This window comes from Accipiter gentilis, chromosome 12 (genome assembly GCF_929443795.1).
Source record: "Accipiter gentilis chromosome 12, bAccGen1.1, whole genome shotgun sequence".
Classification (NCBI taxonomy): Eukaryota; Metazoa; Chordata; class Aves; order Accipitriformes; family Accipitridae; genus Astur; species Astur gentilis.
In genome coordinates, this window is record NC_064891.1 from 2,965,664 (window position 1) to 2,985,474 (window position 19,811).

At 46.4% G+C, this 19,811-nt stretch overlaps 2 protein-coding genes across 14 annotated transcripts in view; one reads left to right on the plus strand and one right to left on the minus strand.

The window, feature by feature from the left end:
* Positions 1-5,533, plus strand: part of HERC3 (HECT and RLD domain containing E3 ubiquitin protein ligase 3) — a 50,147-nt gene extending 44,614 nt beyond the window's left edge. For all 5 annotated transcript variants that reach the window (XM_049815101.1, XM_049815104.1, XM_049815105.1 and 2 more), the window contains 3 exons: positions 677-860; positions 1,607-1,709; positions 3,782-5,533. In XM_049815101.1, the coding sequence (XP_049671058.1) occupies positions 677-860; positions 1,607-1,709; positions 3,782-3,990 (496 nt within the window). In that variant the 3' untranslated portion in view covers positions 3,991-5,533. The remainder of the gene's footprint in view (positions 1-676; positions 861-1,606; positions 1,710-3,781) is intronic.
* A 5,841-nt stretch (positions 5,534-11,374) lies between these two features.
* FAM13A (family with sequence similarity 13 member A) overlaps positions 11,375-19,811 on the minus strand; it is a 167,474-nt gene continuing 159,037 nt past the window's right edge. For all 9 annotated transcript variants that reach the window (XM_049815117.1, XM_049815119.1, XM_049815122.1 and 6 more), the window contains 3 exons: positions 16,631-16,827; positions 15,830-15,931; positions 11,375-14,773 (listed from right to left, as the gene is read on the minus strand). In XM_049815117.1, the coding sequence (XP_049671074.1) occupies positions 14,647-14,773; positions 15,830-15,931; positions 16,631-16,827 (426 nt within the window). In that variant the 3' untranslated portion in view covers positions 11,375-14,646. The remainder of the gene's footprint in view (positions 14,774-15,829; positions 15,932-16,630; positions 16,828-19,811) is intronic.

Below are 19,811 nucleotides of genomic sequence, written 5' to 3' on the forward strand. Positions count from 1 at the left end.
AATTCACCTAAGTAGGGCTCTGTGAGGCTCTTGGTTTTGGAAGTGGTAGTCTTCTGGGTACCATCTGCTCCCCAGCAGAGCGCTTGCTCACAGCAACCTGGCAGTCTGAGATCATCACAGGTGGGCACAGAGCCCTGTGCTGAGTAACCCCAGACAACTGCGGGCTGAGAAGAGCCGTAGGTTATTTCGTGGACTCCCTAAACGTAGGGTTGCAGGAGCTGGGCCAGGGGTGGGCATGTTCCTCTGGTGACTGAATCCTGATATTTGCTTAACACAACCTCTGTGCAGGCCACGGGTTCCACAGGGAAGAGGGCTCTGTACTGTACCTGACACCTCCCCAGCGCTTGGTGTCACTCTGGCTCCCTCCTGGCCCTGTGGGCAACTGAATGCAAGGCCACTGGGTGGGTTTACTGGTAGTATAGAGCCTGGGCTGCTGGGGGGCCTCCCACACTGGCACTGCCAGGGAATAAGCAGACACGTGGTGGTACTTGCTGCCTAATACTTTGTTCATGTTGCAGTGACTCAGCTCAGTAACAGGAGGGTAGTGGGTTGAGCCTGTTGGAGGCTCATGTTTGCAAGACACATTACAGGCAGAAACAAGAAAACTTAGCAGTGCTGCTGCTCAGGCATATGATTAAAAGTGCTTTCCTTTGTCTGCTCTCTCTTGATCCACTAGGGAAGAATTTGTTGAAGCCTACGTAAATTACATCTTCAACCTCTCCATCCATGAGTGGTACACGTCCTTTTCTACTGGCTTCCTGAAAGTGTGTGGTGGGAAAGTCCTGGAACTCTTCCAGCCCACAGAACTCAGGGCCATGATAGTTGGAAACAGTAACTACAACTGGGAGGAATTGGAGGAGGTAAAGCTTTCCTCTTATTGTATTTTTCTTCTTTTTTTCACAAGTACCAGGATTACATGAGGTGGGCACTATCTAGGGCATAAGATGTGATAACCTGCAGATGTCTTTTTTTATGCTTCTTGTTGCCCTTGCTATCATTCACATGAAAAGTTTCTTACTGGGCTGTTCTGCTACTGATAAAGCTCAGGGAGGAAATTCAGGATGAGAAAGGACAGGGGAGAAGGACTTCTATCTGTTGATTTTAGGGATGAACCTAAGACTGAAGGGAAGAGACAGTCAGGACTTTACCTGCATTAAAACTCACCCCACTGCACAAGGGCAAAAAGTACACAGCCAAGCGTTCAAAGGGAGGACTGGACACAGAGTTAAGAGTTGTATCCTCTCAAAATGCATAGATCAGCAAGTTACTTGCTCTGTCTCAGCCTCAGCAGTAAAAATGGCTTTGCAGTGCAGAACACATGATCCTGTTCGTGAGTCCAGCCTGTGAACAGGTACTCCAGGATTCCTCATGACACATGTAGTTAGTTGAATAGCTAGAAGCCTAAGGCCTACCTTCCACATATTGCTACGAAACCCCTTTGCTGGGTCTTTGAGCCTTGCTGTTGCCCATGACCCATCCTGTGCTTAATTTTGTAACTGTCAGACATTGATCTGATGTCAGATACCAGAAGAGATCAGGTCCGGGTTCTGGTTAGCCTTTGCTTTCTAGTGCCAGATGAAATGATGTGACTTTTGGTTTTTAATAGAGTGCTATCTATAAGGGAGACTACACGGCGACACACCCAACTGTGAGAATGTTTTGGGAAACCTTTCATGCATTTCCCTTGGAAAAGAAGAAGAAATTTCTCTGTAAGTATCTTGCAGTGGTGCGGAGTGTCTCCTGAAATTGAAGACTAGGGAGTGTCTGCAGAACTCCTGGGTTATGGCATGTTGCATTAAGTGCTAGAAGATATCCAGCATGAATGGCTATCTCCTGAGTTATCTGTTAGTCAGATAATCTGTTTTCTCCCTCTTTTGGTTTTTTTCTTTTGCGTTCATTTTTACCCTCAAAATCACTGGGTGATATCTGCAGTGCAAGATTCAGTGCAGCCTCTCACAAGGGAGTGCAGTATCCATCCATTTGCATTGCCAGGTGGTGAGTTCGTAGCAGCCCCCAGTGCCCCTACTTGATCTGGTTCATTATACTGCAAGCTGAGCTTTCAGGCATTGCACCTCTTTTTAGGGGCAATGGGGCAGTTGTAGGGTGACAGCTGAGTGGAGAAGCTAGTGTATAATGTGGCAGGAAAAGGAGACCACGTATTGGTGTGCCTGGGTAGCAGATGCCTCCCCTCCTGATGGTGGTCTCCTTGTATTAGTATGGTGGGTGGTGGGCTGAGAAGGAGAGGAAATCCCCTGCAGAAGTGGCCTTGGGAAGTGTGTGTGTGTGTGTGTGTGTGTGTGTGTGTGTGTTGCTTCAAGCTGCTGTGTGTGGGTCACTTTATTTGGGGACAAAAGGGGAGACAAGGAGAAATACATGGTTTTAGGGGTGGGTGGTTCTGAGTGTGTTGCTACAGCCAGTAACTTTTGCTCCCTTGGGAGTCCTGGTGGACACCAAGTTGACCATAAGCCAACAATGTGCTCCTGCTGCAAAGAAGATGAACGGTACCCTGGGCTGTATTAGGAGTGTTGCTGGCAGGTTGAAGGGAGGGTCATCCTTCCTCTCTACTCAGCACTGATGAGGCCACACCTGGAGTGCTGGGACCAGTTCTGGGCTCACCAGTGTACAAGAAAGACATGGACATACTGGAGAGACTTCAGCGAAGGGCTGCTAAGATGACTGGGGGACTGGAACATCCTCCCTATGAGGAAAGGCTGCAAAAGCTGGGACTGTTCAGCCTGGAGAAGGGAAGGCTCTCAGGGGACTTCATCAATGAGTACGTATACTTGAAGGGAGGGTGCAAAGAGGACAGAGCCAGGCTCTTCTCAGTGGTGCCCAGTGACAGGACCAGAGGCACAACCTGAAACACCGGAGGTTCCTTATGAACAACAGGAAACGCTTTTTCCCTGTAAAGGTGGCAGAGCACTGGCACAGGTTGCCCAGGGAGGTCATGGAGTCTCCATCCTTGGAGATAACTCAAAAGCTGGACACAGTCTGGGGCAGCAAGCTCTAGGTGGCCCTGCTTGAGCAGGGGGGTTGGCCCAGAGGACCTCCAGAGGTCCCTTCAGCCTCAGCCACTCTGTGATTCTGTGACTGCTGGAAAGTTAAAGGTCAGTGTTTTTATGTGAGTTTTTTTTCCCCCAAAGAAGTGAGTAGTCAGCTGGTTGTCCTCCATGTTTGAGTTGGAAAAATGGCTCAGCCAAAACTTGCACACTTGAAGTTATCAGCTGTGTAGAGAGGGTTCCGGGAGTCCTGGTTCACAGCAGAGGTTTTTGTGGGTAGTTCCTCATTCCCCAAACCACCAAGGCAGGGACAGCGCGCAGGGGTCGCACTCGGAGAGCGTGAGTATGGTGGGGAGCAGCAAAGAGGAACCAACCCTGGTCCCAGCATCGAGGTGCTATGCCTGGGAGGGGTGGCAGCAGGGAGGGTGGCTGGGCCCCCTCTGCCTCTCCCCAGGGGTGTGCCTCTGCCATGGGCATCAGGCAGCCCTGGCTTTGCTCCTTTTTATCCTGCCCTGGCATAAGAGGGAGCTTTTAAGGGAAGGGGGTGCCGCAGGCCACTTTATTCACTCATCTGCCCACCCAGCAATGGCTTTGCTTCTTGCCTCTGCTCTCCTGCACCTCCTCTGTGAGGGCAGCCGTGCTCTGCCTGGAGTTCAGTCAGCATGTTGGCCCCTCCAGGCAGGGTCCCGCCGTGCAAGTGGAGATGGAGTTTGCCTTTAGGTGCAGCCCGCAGCTCGAGGTCACCTGCCCTAACTGTCCAACCTTCTTTCTGATTCTCCTAGTGTTTCTGACGGGCAGTGACCGCATTCCCATCTACGGCATGTCCAGCCTGCGCATCGTCATCCAGTCCACCGCCAGTGGGGAGCAGTACCTGCCCGTGGCGCATACCTGCTACAATCTTCTGGACCTGCCCAAGTACAGCAGCAAGGAGATCCTCAGCGCCCGGCTGGTGCAGGCCATCGATCACTATGAGGGCTTTAGCTTAGCTTAACCAGTGTGGGAGAGGCACAGAGGTTTGGGTACGCAGCAGGAGAATGATGGGCTTGGCTTTATTTTTGTAAGAGAACGGATCAGAACATTTTGGGGGGGAAATATAATTAATAATAATAATAGATTGAGATGATGGAGTCTCAGCCTGATGCTGCCAGCATTTTGAGGGGCTTCAGCAGGGAGGCTATTGCTTTGAATTTTCTCATCTGCTGAGCAAGATCGGTAGGCATTTTTGTTGTTGCCCCCCCCTCCCCCCTTTAATCCAGTTTAAATATTTTGATGTTCCTTAAATTTAGGCTATGGTGGAAATCAAGGATGAAATAGTGATCTCCTTTTTAAAAAGCTGTGATTTCTCCCTACCCTTTTTTCCCCCCTCCCTTTTTAAATGCAAGCTGGTTCTTGCTTGCTTTGAATGGAAATACACCCTTCGCCCTTTGGTCCTTGGAGGATGGTACTGGGCTGGGATGTCATTTGTGACCCCCAGGGCGGTGTATTAGTGATGCTCTGTCTTTTTGCACCAGGATGTCTCATGGAGAATATGATGGTTTGGGCGGGTCTCGAATTTTGTTTCCAAGCAATGTCTTCTTAAAGAAGCCTCAAACTCCTCTGGAGTGGGGCTTGTGTTCAGGCTTGTGGAAGGGCAAACCCTAACTATAACAACGGGTTTCTCAGATTGCCTCTCTCTTGTGTTGTGTTTCTAGCTAACTTGGCAAGTCTGCAAGTTAGACGGGTGGGCTTTGCCGAGCCCTGTTTTTCCATCCGAACAGACCTGTTATTCCAATACAAGGTGAGGTGGCTGCTTTTACCGCTGCCGCCTTTCTCCAGAGAAGTCCCACGTGTGTGAATGTATGCATGCGTGCCTGGGAGCGTGCAGGGGTGTGAGTGTATGAGGTGTGTACAAGCTCTCCAGTCTCATCAGGTCAGAGAAAAGAAGTAAGCATGAGATCCATACTTGAGTGATAACCCTCAAAGATTGGAGATTGGTTTTATTTTTGCAGTTAGGGTTACTTTATTTTGCAGTTTGAGAGGAGCCCTTTCACTTGCCAGCTGTTTTGCTGGGGGCCCCTAAAGGCTAATCTGTATGAATTAGACTGGAAATGTACATTAGGACTTAAGTAGGCAAAATCATTACCTAAATCTATCCTGTAAGATTGGAGAGCCTTTATCCTCTTCCCCCCCAGTCTCACCCACCCCCCATTAAATGAAGTTTGACTGATTCCCCCTCCCCCCCTCCCCCCCCCCCCCATTTTTCAGGTCTTGATGTAAATCTCATTTTAAGCCTAGGGTGGTTTTGACATTGACTTGTTCTTAGGACACAGTATTTATGCACCATGTTCAATATACAGTATTGAACTTTGCACCTCGTAACAAAAAGTTTCAGGCTTCTGGGTTTTTTTTAAGACAAGCTGTGGGCTACACTGAGAGCCCTCCAGCCTCTTTCTAATGCAGCATTGAAGACAAATATACAATTATATCAAATGTTTATTTTCGATGTGTGTGTACATAGTACAGTATTATGCAATAAATTTGATGTTTAATTCTGACTGAGTGGCTGCCTTTGTGTCAGGAGGCAAAGGAGGGGCTGCTCCAGCCGCTGGCTCTGCCTCTCCGGCTGGTCTCACTGTACCTCTGAGCATCTGGAAGAAAGGTGCTGCCTGCCTCTGCCTCAGCCCTGCCATGGGCGAGCGCCCCTTGCCGCTTGCTTTGGTCAAACGCTGCCCTTGCCCTTCCTCGCCTGGATTCGGCCCGGTGCGCTGGTTGCTAAATGAGAGTGAGGCAGGACGCAGCCCCAGCCACGGGGGACTTACTTGCTGTCTCCACGGACGGAGCCGGAGGAGTTTTATCTGCCCATCCTGGCTCAGCCAAAGTCAGGCCAGGCCTCTGTGGAAGAGCTGGGAATTAAGACCAGACCCGAGTCTGTCCATCCCTCTCCCTTCACCCCCGCACCCCTGGTGTTCCTCCTCCTTTCCTCTTGCCTCTCCCGCAGCACAGCGTGCAGTGGTGCCTTTCCTCACAGCACTGAAGGCCACCAAGGCTTCTCCAGCCCATGGCCTCGCCTGCCTGGCCCCACAGGTGTGGGCAGGACCCCTGGGACAATGTCCCCACGTCCCCCGTGTTCCATCGGACTAGCCTCAGAGCTGTTTCTTCATTAATTCATGGCAAGTAATTAATTAACAAGGGGTCTGTGTGTGCAGGAGCCGTGGCAGCAATAGCGGAGGAACTGCAACACCAGACACTCGGCAGAGGGAGGGTGAGTGTCTGTGTGTATCCGGGGGGGGACGGCATGCCTGCCTGCAGCCAGGATGCGGTTTGGTGGCCGAGATGCTCCCTCGGGTGCCAGGGCCCATCACCCTCTTTGCTTGGGGACACACCCCCCCCCCCCCCCCCCCCAACCTCACTCCAAAATAGGCCTGGGGAGGGGGTGCTCAGCATCTGCTTGTCAGCTGCAGCCTGGGGAGTCAGCTGGCAGTGACGTGGCCTCATGGTGCTCACCTGGCTCCCCGGCACTGTGGGGCATTGTTAGTGTATGCAAATACCATCAATTTACTGGCTTAATACAGGATTTCCATCACATGGGCTTATGGCTTCAACTTTCCCGAGCTTATGAAGGAAGGGCGCTGCGCTCTTTCCTTCAGCTCTGTGAGTAAACGCACAGCATCTAGGTAGGATTAATAATGAGGTACCATGTGCACACACATATATATTAAAAAAAAAAAAAAAATCTACATATACATGTTTGCAACATGATTTGTAATTAATGTTACTTATGGTACTGCATCTGTTATACCTACAAATAAATCTTATGAAAAAAAATTGTGTCTGAAGTATTTGTGTGGTATCAGCAGGATGGGCAAGCTGAAGTGAACCGTGAAGAGTTGACTCAAAATTCCATCAGGCTGCCGGGGAAATGGCTGTGGAAGCACTGGCAAGCATTTGGTGGCAAACACTGGCACTGCCCAAATGCCAGACACGAGGAGGAATTTTCTATCAGAAAGTTTATGTAAGAACAAAGGAAAATACTTCCCTGCCTCCACAGAAAATATAAATGCGTGTATAGTTAGACACCTATATCATACACATGCATGTATATATGGATGAATCCGTATGTATGTACATATAGGTATATGCAGATACCATATATATATATATGCTCTCTAAACACAATATAACGTATATACTGTCTGATCTGTATTGTACCGTTGTGTAAGGGCTATGTATAATAGTGTATATAGAATATATATTTTGCATATAGTGTATTGTAGATACAACACATGTATATTATACACAATAATACAGGTAAGTGTGTATACTTTTTTAAATACAATTTATACCTGCAAAAGTGTGTGCACATACATATTTATACATCAATGCACACATACACCTGCCCACCTGTTTTCCGCTATCAGCCCTTGGGCCTGGCCTCTGCGCAGCTGCACGCCAGCCTGCACTCGTGTCTGCGCACACAGCTCAGGGCCTGCCCGCCTGCCCTCCTCCACCTGGGGCAACGTGGTATTCAACCCACGGCCGGGCGGACTGAAGAGCCAACCCCACATCTCTTTTTTGGCAACATCAAGAGCAGGGCTGCCGGCTGCCGCCCAGCCACTTGCGGACTGAGCTGAGCCACCCTTAGCAGTGTCACACACGGAACAAAAACTATCACCAAACACCTGCAGTCAAAATAAGTTTTTTTTCTTGTTTTGTACAAAATAGTAGTACCTTGAAAGCCCCTGAAGGAGACACAGGAGGAGACCGGGAGATCCTGCTTTGCCGTCAGCCTGGCTCACTCTCGTTTTGCATCTCTGCTTGTTGCCTCTTACGCATGTAGCCGTCGCAGGCTACGAACATTAGCAAAATTAAGCTGGTATGATTCACTGAGCATGCTCTGCCCAGCTTACTCCCCTTCCACCAACTCTGGGTTACTTTTTGTACTTTCCCAGGTATTGAAACCAGTGCAAAATTTATTTTTGCTTCAGTCTGTGAGAATTTCAGTCCTCCTCTTTTTTTTATTCAAGAAGTGGCAAGGAGGAGTTCATCACAGCCAGCTGAGGCTGGGCTAACTTCATTACTCCTTTCTTAAAAAAAAAAAGAGAAATGCTTAAGTGCAGTTGAGCAGTATTGCAAAACCAACAGCAAGACTTGCTTTCAGGAGGGCCAGGATTTCACCCATTGGACTTAGAGAGAATAAGCTTCCTAAGCTGTTTCAGTAGTTGCACTCTCACTTTACAATTTATGGCTGGAAAACCGTTGTTTTATGCGTTATTTAAATATTTGCAAAGGAAATCCCCTGCAAAAAGAGATCTCCTCTGTCCCTGAACCCCTACAGATCCTGCTTAGCAGAAGAATGTCATCACATTTAGCATTAATACAGCTCAGCCCCCTCCTAAGCAGGGACCACAGAGGCAGGAAGTAAGAAAAGCAGCTACTCTTCAGAGGAATGAGAAAGGGATTTGGCTGACTTGGATGTAGGGAGAGATTTCTCTCCAGACATGTAAGTTTTGCGGTCAGACCAGTATCACAAAATGCATGCCAAAGGGTTTGGTAGAGCTGAGCCCCAGCAAGCGCTGGCACACGTATGCTGGGGCTAACCCCAGCACCTGGGGTTAACCCCCTGCTGGTTTAACCCCAGCCAGCAACTAACCACCACGCAGCCGCTCACCAGTGGGATGGGGGAGAAAATCGGGAAAAAAGAAGTAAAACTTGTGGGTTAAGAACGGTTTAATAGAACAGAAAAGAAGAAACTAATAATGATAACGATAACACTAAAAAAATGACAACAGTAATAATAAAAGGATTGGAACGTACAAATGATGCGCAGGGCAATTGCTCACCACCCGCCGACCGACACCCCGAGCGGCGATTTTCTGCCCCCACTTCCCAGTTCCTATACTAGATGGGACGTCCCATGGTATGGAATACACCGTTGGCCAGTTTGGGTCAGCTGCCCTGGCTGTGTCCTGTGCCAACTTTTTGTGCCCTGGCTGGGCATGAGAAGCTGGAAAATCCTTGACTATAGTCTAAACACTACTGAGCACCAACTGAAAACATCAGTGTGTTATCAACATTCTTCTCATACTGAACTCAAAACATAGCACTGCACCAGCTACTAGGAAGACAGTTAACTCTATCCCAGCTGAAACCAGGACAACGTACCAAGGACATGCCTCACACCAAGGGTTGTCCTGCTGGAGTCAGTAAGGAGATGGCCGTTAACTTCACCAGCTACAGGGTCAGGCTCCAGCATGGTCCATGCACGTGAGCCACCAGACTGTTTCCCAAGGGCAAATAAACAACATCCCTTCCCAGCGCACAACCATGAGATCAGCCCAGCCCACCGGGCGTGCAACAGGCACATGACCCAGCTTTTCGCTCTGGTTCTGCTGGTCCTCCTGGTGCTAACAGCCCTTTCTGTAACACACTGTTGAGGGAGAAGCCGCTGCCTGAGCATTCACCCACCACTCAAGGAGTCGCACACACACCACCTCAGACTTTAAGCGGTAGGACCAGAGTCCCTTCGCAGCAGGCGACTCCAGTGAGCCCACAGGTGCCCCTTTCGACTCCTCACGCACACGTACTCACCCTCGGGCGCTGCTTCTTCCCTTGGGCTTGACCCTAGGTTCCCCAAAGCAGAATCTCTGATCAAGGACTTCAAAATAAAAACTGTGATTTATTCCAGCTATGGTGCACAAATTTAGACTGCTCGAGCTGGGCACCTCTGGAGAGGCACCCCAAACACTAAAATTCCTGGGCAATTATGCTCTTACAATCTAAGTTCCTGTCCCTCACACCATAGTCTGGTCCAACAGTAATATTCAGGTCTGGGGTGATCTTCTCTCTCATTGGGGCCTTTTTCTCGTCTCTAGGCAGGTTCTTTCCTGTCTTAGTTTTTAGGCTAGTGGTTACTGTATCTCCTTTTCCTGGCTCAAACTGGGTCTGGGGCTTTCCAAATCTTCCTATTCCTCCAATCAGAGAATAGGTCAACGTTAAGCAAAAGCACTAGAGCAAGCTATGAGTTCTGCTTTGTCATCAACAACTACTTTTAAGCAGCTAAACAAAGTCCTGAAAGCCCCTCAAAACACCTTAACCATCTCTATAGTTTATGTACATTCCTGTGCTATTATAGCCTCACAGTCGTACCCCGTTATTGCCCTGAACTGCTTAAGTCTCGTTCAGGTGCAGTCTGCACGCTCATGTAGCTCAGCTTTGCCACCTTCCACAAAGACATGCAGGGCACATTGCCGGAATCAGCATCTGCCAAACCGTAAGGCACTTTGTGAATGCACCCACTGGGATATGGGTCTTTTTGCCCTTCAGGAACATGGCAGCATCCAGAGATAGGAAGGAAGCGAGCCACCACTTCCACCGAGTTATCCCACACCAGAGGGTCACTGAATGCATCACTCGTTGCAGTTTTCAAATGCAACATTAACTTCATCTGCACATAAGCAAGCAAAATCCCCTCCTATGCCTTGGCTTAGAGAAACGAGCCTGGATCCAAATTCCCTCCCCAGCAGCCAGAATTCCTTGGATCCCTTCCCCGAGAGATGGGAATCAGAAATAGCGAAGCCGAAGTTAAGTTGAAGAACAAGCTGAAGTACAACTCTGCACCCTGTTATGTACACCAAGCACCAGCTGGTCTCACGCGAGACAAAACCTCGTGGCTTCTGCAGGGTTGCCACCAGCCAACAAGGGCCACCGGTGGCAAGGGCAACAGCACAGCCCCGGGAGGGCCCTGCTGACCGGCCAGCACTTCAATCCCAGCACTGGGCCAGCGGCTGGCATGGCCCCGCAAACAGGGCGAGCTTCGCCTCCGGGCACCGTGGGGACAGAGTCGCAGGCTACAGCCTGGCTCTCACCTCAGCAGCTCGTTTCAAGCGCTGGAGAATCACTGATTTGGGAACATCTCCAAAGAAGACTCTGGAAGCACCTCAGGCTGGAGGACTTCAGGCAGCACTTACCCTCTGAAACTTGCACATACCAGGAATAACAACTGATGTCTTAGCAGAATGATTAAAAGATGCAATGCTTTAATTTCACTGCCTTTAACATAAACATCCATTATTTGACTGTTTACTCAGGAGTAAACAGAACAAAACCAAATGCAACTTGTAAGAATGACAAGTTTTTCCTCTGTCTTTAACTCTTGCAGTCTTATTTTGTCCACAACCTGTTCATTGTCATCATTTAAATAAACCGCAGTGATTTATCATACCACAATGTGGTAACACGCAGACATGCATGTCTGAAATGGCCCCAGTGGATGGGAAGCCCGACAGACTGTACTGCCATCCTACAGCAGACAGTTTGTTCTAGTGACATGGAAACAGGTATAAACGAAACAGCTATTTATATCACATAAAGTACATTTTTGTACAGTACTTCACACCTTTTAAAAACACAGTCTTGTATTTAATGTTCTCCAGTCAATAGTCATCGATGATGGCATAGACAAATCATCAAACAAAACACACATATGTTGCTTGGATTGACTTAGGAGTGTGGCAGGGCAAACATAATTTCTGGCTATTTGTGGTTAGTGGGAAGTCAAATCATCTGTGGGAGATACAAAGACAACATTTTAGTGGCTCAGGTCTTGGAGCCCTCCTCCTGTGCAGGCTTGGGAGACAGGAGTCACAGCATCTGTAAACCCAGTACAGAAAGTTTAGCATTTGTACGCATCTTTCCAGGACTAGAATTTTAAAATTCACTTCTTCTCTACAATAGTCTTTCCTAGCAGTTCCCCTCACAACTAGGCAGATGATGTGTTGTGGTTTTTTTTTTTTCTTTTTGCCACAGGGAAAGACTTGAACAGTTTAAAAAGAGAGATGGCTAGGTGTGGTTTTTTTTATTTTAATGTACAATCTCAGTTAACAGGTTTTGTTACTTTAGCTTTCAAAGTTCAAAAATATAAACTCTCTAAAGTGCATAATTGTACTTACATTTCATATAAACTATCTGAAATTCTAGCAATATACCATGTAAACAGCAGTAACTAAGCATCAGAAAATGCTACAATCCCATCAGTTTAAAAATAAAATGGACTGTTCCCTACATATCATTTATCAAGATTTGTCAGGGGCAAAACCCAGCAAAACAGATAATTTATCAGTACACAGTGCAAACAGGCTTTTAAAAATAAGCAGAGAAAACATACTCCTGGGAAGCCTTGGCCCACTGGAAAAATGTATGACTATGAAGAAAGGGCTGAAACTGCTTCTCTTGTCCATATAAAGATGTCCAGGCCCAGACTCAGCAAAACGCCCAAGCTTTAGTCTATTTTAATTCAGCAAAATCCTTAGGCACACGCTCACCATGCATGTTTTTGCTTTGATGAACTGGGCCTGAACAATACAAAACTGACCCAGCGCTAAGGACATTTTGGTAACCCAACATCCTTTCTCATCCCACACTTCTACTAGTAGAGTGACAGCCAGTTTGGCTCAGCGGCTATATGTAAAATAACTAGGGAGAGCTGACTACAGACTCTGAGAGGAAGAGCCCGTAACAGCAGGCTGAAGGACAAAGGCGCAGCTCTGATTTCCTGGGCTGCCCTGTGTTCAGACAGGCGTTTACCCAGGCGAGGTTTCCCTTCCAGTCAAACATCTTCAAAAGCAGTTTTTGAGCCCATTTGTCAGCCCAGTTAACACACCCAAAGGATCAGTTTTGCAGAGGCAGAGCCCTGCATCTCTCAAGTGATGGAAACTCAGCATCTCTGAAAAGCCAAGCCCCAGGTCAGCACACAAGTCCTCCAGACTCTTTGGAAATGCAAAATTCAGTCTTCACTGATTTTATATAGACAGGGCAATTCTGCAGTCAGTGAAAAAAAAACCCCAAACCCCAAAAACCAACCACCTGGGAGTCCCCCTCCTAAGTGCTTTCACTAACACACATCACTGCCTTACCCATCCAGACTAGAAATGGCCATGTGCAAACCCACTGGGAGAAGGTCACCTTCTGAAGTGTTTAAGGGATCCTGAAGAGGCCAAAACACCCTCAGCATCAGTTTTGGCAAGAATTAGCACATACAGCAAGTGGAAGAGGTTAAGTCTAAGTACCACAACCCAAACAGAATCTATTTGTGAGCCCACTTGCCCATATAAAGAAGGAAGGAGGAGAAGTTGTTCTGGAAGTCCTCTTCTTGCCTCCTCCGGCATGAAGCCTGACTACGACAACTAGCACCGCATTTGATCTCAGCCATTTGGCTTCTACACGTTGGCTCCCCAGGGGATCAAAGCAAAAGAAAGCATTACAGAAATGCTCTCCCTGGGACATCAGGGTTGAGCCCTGGCTTGGGGCAGAGCGAGCTGGTGCACACAAGCCTCTGGAGTGGGAGAGCAAGCCCAGGTGGCCTGGGACTGCAGTACTGTGAGCCCTCGGCCACTTGGTCCGTTCCTGAACTCGCTGCCTTTCACTCATTCAGGCAGCATTTGTGCAACACAAGCACCTGAACCGACTGTCTTGGGACTTTCTTTTCTGAAAGTCATAAACTAATTTGAAAAATGCTGAATTGCCAAAACCTGCACCTGAGACACGGGTCCTTTCTATAGGCAGAGCACGGCTCTAGGCTTTCAGTTCCCCGCAGTGTCCTCTGTGCTGGTATACCACCAATACACACTGGGAAGAAAGGACCATCCTCTGTTGCCACCATCACAGTGTCATTGCTGCAGCCCACATAGTCTGACTGATGGTGTACATAAAGAACAAAATTTAGGCTAGCAAGTATGTATGACACTCACATGGACTATTCAGCTTGGACTCTGATGTCTGTATCAAATGGGGTGGGTCTTCCAGATATTTGACACCAGACATTTAACCAATCAGCTACCAAAATCCCAAGGGATTCTGACCTAAAGCTTTTAAAACCTCTTTTCTTCCCAGTTGCCTGAACATGGTCATAATGTTACAGTATCGCCTTCCAAGTGGAATGAGCTGGCAAGAACCTTGCTGCATGGCTCATCTTCTTTGCTCTCCCAGACATGCAAGTACTTTCTTCTACTTCAGTCGAAGTGGCCATCAAAAAAGTGGGAAGAAAACCCAACTCAAGCCTAGGCAAAACTGTAACTTATACCATCTCTGAGTGATGACTTGGAGATTCTTACAGCATTTATCTAGAGCAAAGGAAGATGCTGGACTCCAAACAGTCAGGTCAAAAGTCTGAGCAATCTTTACCGTAGCTACAAGAGAACAGAACAATCTTGGTGCTATCTGACTTCTGCCTTCACATAAGATCAGTCAGGGCACTTGCCTGTTAAACTAAAGTAGAAGCTATTTGATGATTTAATCACTATTCATCCTACTTTGTCTCTTGCTATGATATCCTGGGAAAAAGAATAGCATGGCTGCCTTTGATAGTCTAAATATTACAGGATCTGTAAGCAAATCAAAACAGAAGGATCCCTTCACTGAAGTCACTGAGCGCAGCGTCATGTCTCCTACACTGGCAAACTCCATTTTGGGCATCAGGCCTGGAGAAAGTGGGCAACAGCAAGTGTAGAGAGTGATGGAGAGCCACCTTTCCTCCCCCTCCCACCTCTGGGAATGGCCCTTCAGTTCCCAGGGAGCCCCTCAGCTCTCCCCAGCCAGGCTCCCACTGCATCCACTTCATGCATTTGTCCATTTGGTGCTCTCTCTTTTTGTTTACTGGCAAAACCAATCTCCTTTACATGATCTTGGAGCTAATATCTCTTTTACTGATCAGGACCTCCAGCAGCCTCAGCTTGGCCTTAATCTGCTTGTATTCATTGTATTCTTCAGCCATAGGAGTGCGGTCTTCTTTCTGCACGTTCCTAGTGGGAGTGAAAGCAGATCATGAGGATTTCTGCAACATGACATCTTCCCTCAGCAGCCTCCCTCTGTCGCCCAAGATGACCTAAAAAAGCAGCTCCTCTCCTCCACTCCGCATCAGGGAACAAAACCAAACCTTTTATCCTTTGAGAGGGAAAAAAACCAACCCAACAACCAACCAACCAAAAACAGAGGGGCTAACAAACTGCTCCAAGAAAGCATGGAACGCTTGCATATTGAGGCTGAACACAATCCCATGGTTCCAAATGCAAAACCCTACTTGAAGCATGCCCTACTTCTCTGAAATTGCCAGCCTCTACAAAACAGCTGAAAAACATTTCAGGAGCCATCTGAACGTCAGCTTGCTAGCATGGTAAAATAAAATACAGCCTCTCCTGGCTTGGCACCACATCACTTACATGAACACAGGCACACTTGTGAAAAGGAGGATGATATCTGATCAGATTTCTCTTAAGCTTACATGAAACTTCTAAGTTTTCAGTGATTTTACAAGAACCTCTAAGGATGATGGCTAGCAGCAAAAAACCAACAAGATAATTTAAGAGTATAAATACATTAAAACATTCTATCAGCTCATGAGTGAGGGAAGTTTTCTGAAAACAATAAACCCAGCTACACTAAAGCACAAATACTTGTTAAACTAGTGTCTGAATACCTCACAGACAAGCAAGATTAGGACAGAAATGTAAACATACATCATTAGGAAAAACCATAATTATTTTATCCCTGATAAACTCTTCCACCATTCTGGTCAGCTGTGTTTGAAGCAGCTGGATTTTCACAATCTGTACTTTTGCTTCCCACTGCTTGTCCTAAGACAAAGTTTTCAAAGAGGCCGTGGTCCCTGAAGTTCTTTGTGGGGGCAGGCGAGAAGTAATTCATTTCAATTGGCAACTATACAGAATGTGGGTAAAACACTGATGATGAGGAAATATGTAATAGTGAATTCAGGTAACTTTCCATATTTGGAGGTCTTTGCAGATGCCAAACAGATTAAAAGTAGCTGAAGGACAGAAAGACAGCTGAGAAATTATTACCTTCCATTTTGTCGGAAAAAATTATCTTCAAAGTCTCTCAATTTTTTTCTGATTCGCTTTTTCTCTTCCCTGACTTCTTGGAGCTGCTCTAGGAGTTCAGGGCTGTTGGGTTTAAATATAAACAAGATTATAGGTATGTACACAATTATAACAGGAAAGGTACAGTAAATCTACAAATGTATGGTTGTACATATGCCAAGCAATGGAGCTGCTCCTGCAAGCAGCTCTGGCAACCTGATATTACTTGCAGCAAAAAGCTCTCTTAATTTAGCTTAGCAGAACGATTGTACACTTAAGCTGAAGCCTCTAAGAAGGTCAAGCATGCATTTCGCAATTCAGCACTAACTTCTGTGAAACTTACTTGCTGAAGATCGGTCTGGGTTTGGTGACTTTTATAGGATCAAGACTCAATGGTCACGACTTAAGGCTATGGCCTACGTGTGTTTGCATCAGACTTAGGTGCTTCAAACTAGCAAAGCTAGTTCAACTTCACCTCTCCAAAACCTGAAAAACCTTGTAGACTACAGGGTTGTTTTCATGATAAAGGCTTGCCACTGGTGAAGCGGAGCTACTATTTAGTGCTAGAATCCAAAGCTGCAGAAGTTAAGTATCAGTATCAGGACAAGGCAGTTTCTTCCCAAACCCTTTCATATGAGGGTCTACTGCATTTAAAAATTAAAGCACAAAATCTTCTGACTAAGATCATAAATGGAAACAAAAAGATCTAGACACTTTTCTGACAAATAAAATGCTATCTTAGCAAGAAATAACTTTTTGAAGTTGCCTATGAATTCAACATACATGGATGCTTCATGGAGATTTGAAAGCCCCATATCCTGATTGCTCCTAGATGGCATCTTATCATCCACTGGGGAAACAAAGCCGTCAGCATCATCTTCTAGTTGATCCAAGAAGCTACGCACGTTGAAATCTGTTTTCATGGTAATTGTGAAATCTGGCTTCACATTGCTGTCCTCCTCAGACCCCTCCTCTTCCTCCTACAGAGAGGGACAGAGCACCCCCATAACAGAATAGGTTACTGCTTCCCTTCTCAGAAACAGGTACCTCCTTTCACCACATGCACTGGGGAACAGATATGAAAAAAGTGGATAGGCAGAGCAGGCACTTTAATTGCTAAGCAATACAGGACACCAGAAGACCACCAGTAAGACACCCTATACTCAAAGCATGTCAGAGAAACTGCAGCCACCAACTCAGATTGGTTAAAGAGACCCAGGGCAACAAAACTGAGTGAAAAAATACCTGGGGTTCTTAGCAACCTGTTTGTTTAATTTATGTATTCTGATGTAAATAAAAACACTTACAGTCATTATGAATATTGCCTAAAGCATACCAGCCATCCTCTACATTTCCCTGCAAATACACCTGCAGCATACAGATTGCCAGTTTAAAATGCGAAATATTCTCTCAACAGATGCAGCTCAACAGCTCTCTCTAATGGCTGAATTCAAGACCTCAAATGCTCATACAGTGATATCAATGAGCTCAGATCAGTCTTTCAATGGCCCAAATGCGGGATATGACTGACTGTAAAAGGACTGCTGTTGCTAATGTGTTCCCGACATCAGCTCTGTACCATTTAGCTGGAATACACTAAAAATTGGAGTGGAAACACTCTGCCCAGTGCAATTTCCCCGAAGTACACTGATGAATTGGTTGCGTTCAAATTTTTTGCAAAATTTACAGGCACAAGATTTGAAAGTCCCTGCTACACTTGGTACTTGCTAATTCATAGCGTTCTCAAATGTTGGGCTTGTCTTGTGACACTGTCCAGAAATCATCTGGATTATCAGGGAACACGGCCCAGTTTTCTCTTACTTACAGAGACATTTCTAGAAGGCAGTTTTCAACCTTAATATAAGGAATGAGGCATGAGCATTAGAGGACAGTAATAAATGCCAGCATGGACAGTAAGTCTCTTAAATATGTATGTATGTGTATATTTTTATATTTTTATTTTACAACCATGTAACTCTAGCCAGGAAGGATCTAAGCACATGCATATCTTTAAAAGCTTTTGAGGGCTAATATCACTGAATTCTTCAGGTGTATGCAAAAATATATTGTTGCACTGGGATCAAAAGAAGACATTTTCTTTACTTTCTTTCATGCGATTCCTTGTGAATAGTTCAATTATTCCTAAGAATTTACCCCCACATTTCAAGCAAAAAGGGAGAAAGTAACACTAGGACCTGGCATAGTCCCATTAAATCCTTAAAGTCAGTGATTTATAAATGCATACATTTAGATGAAATCAGAGTTTGCCCAGAGTTTTATTTTTATGTTAAAGCTCTAGGCCATGAAAATGCAATGCAAAGCCACAAGCTGAGAACTACAACCAAGATAGAGGCTTGAGGATCTAAAACAAGATTAGCTGGGGAGAAGTTTTGAGTAATAATAATAACAAAAGATACAGAGAAATTTGAATACATCTCAGGAAAATCTGCACGGAACTTGAGAAAGTTAAAGCAATACTTAGCATATGATTAGATAAGACCATTTATCCAGATGTAAATTATATATTTTAAACAGAAGACATAAACCAGCAGACACGTACTGTCCTTAAACCCTGCAAACAACTTCAGGCTGGGCTGGGGAGGGGAGACCATCACTCACTGCCATTTACCAGTCCCCAGCCGTACCATCCTGCCCTGCTGGGTCAGGGCAACTAGGACTGAAGCAGGAGAACGCCAATCCTGCTGTAGCATGGAGGAGGATTTGCTAAGTCAATCTAAGCAGTAAAAATGGGATGCTTTATTTTAGGGGAATCTCTCTGGCACCAAAGAAGGAGCTCCTGTGCCCTTTCCTGGAAGAGCAAGTTGCTTCTGAATTCCTCTTCTGGAGAGAAAGGAAAGCCACGATTTTCATAAGCAGTGTGACAAACTGCTCCCGAGGACGGATGCAAGGTGTCTTCCCCACAGACGCCCATGAGCCCGTCTTGCTTGCTGGCCACACTCCAGGGCACCAGCACGCCGCCGAAGCCAGCAAAGATTACTCTGGCCCAGAGCTCAGGAGCAAGCCTCCTGCCAATGGAAGCCCATGGGAGGAAAAGAAAGTGTAGAAATTTCACTTGCTTAGACCTTGGTACCAAAACACTACATCTGGCTGTCACAAGACCTCTTAAAGCATTTTGCTGTTTAAAACGAAGGAGTGAATTGAAAGGATTCTTAGCAAGAACTCAAATGGAAACGGCCATCTAAGGCCTTCGCTTTAAACAAGTCTCACATGGGAATCTTATTTTAAACCTGAACTGGCATTTACACCTTGAACCAGAGTGATCTTCATTGGCTAGATCCATTTGGCTTGCACCTGCTTGGATCTTCAGGCAATCATGAGGCATTTAAATTTTCCAGAGTTACAAATATAAAATCCCCAGAGTATCCCATCATTAGCACTCCCAGCAAGCAAGCTTCCCAATGATTTTTTTTCAACACAGACAATATTAAAGATATTGTACCCAAACGCTTGGTAAGGCTTCACCTCAAATTACCTTTCAAGCTCTTACCCAACACTCCCAAATGCTTCAAAAAACCCACCCAAAATTGAAAAACCCAACAGCGTCAGAGGCCTGTCAAATTAGGCAGTGCTCTGCCCATAGTGGACCTATGCAGGGGGCAAGTTTTGGGGCCTTTTGGCAATCTCCTCTCTTTCGTTCTGAGTGTAGTTCAGTGCAAAGCTACCACGTGCAGCTTCACAGGGTCCCCTTTAAGTGTTAATAGGCACGTAAGTGTTAATGCTCTTAAGGCTGTCACCCAGATCTTCAGTCAGAAACCTCTCAAGGTTTGTATTCCCTGCAGGACACTGCTGAGCTTGCTGCAATGCTGCCCTGGCACAGCACCAGCCGTGCTGCTCAGAGATCACCATAATTGCCAGCTGTAAATTTTGACTCTAGGTGCAAGCACAGGTGAAAAATAGAGGACACATTGAAAGAAAAAAACCAAAACCAAACAAAAATATCCCC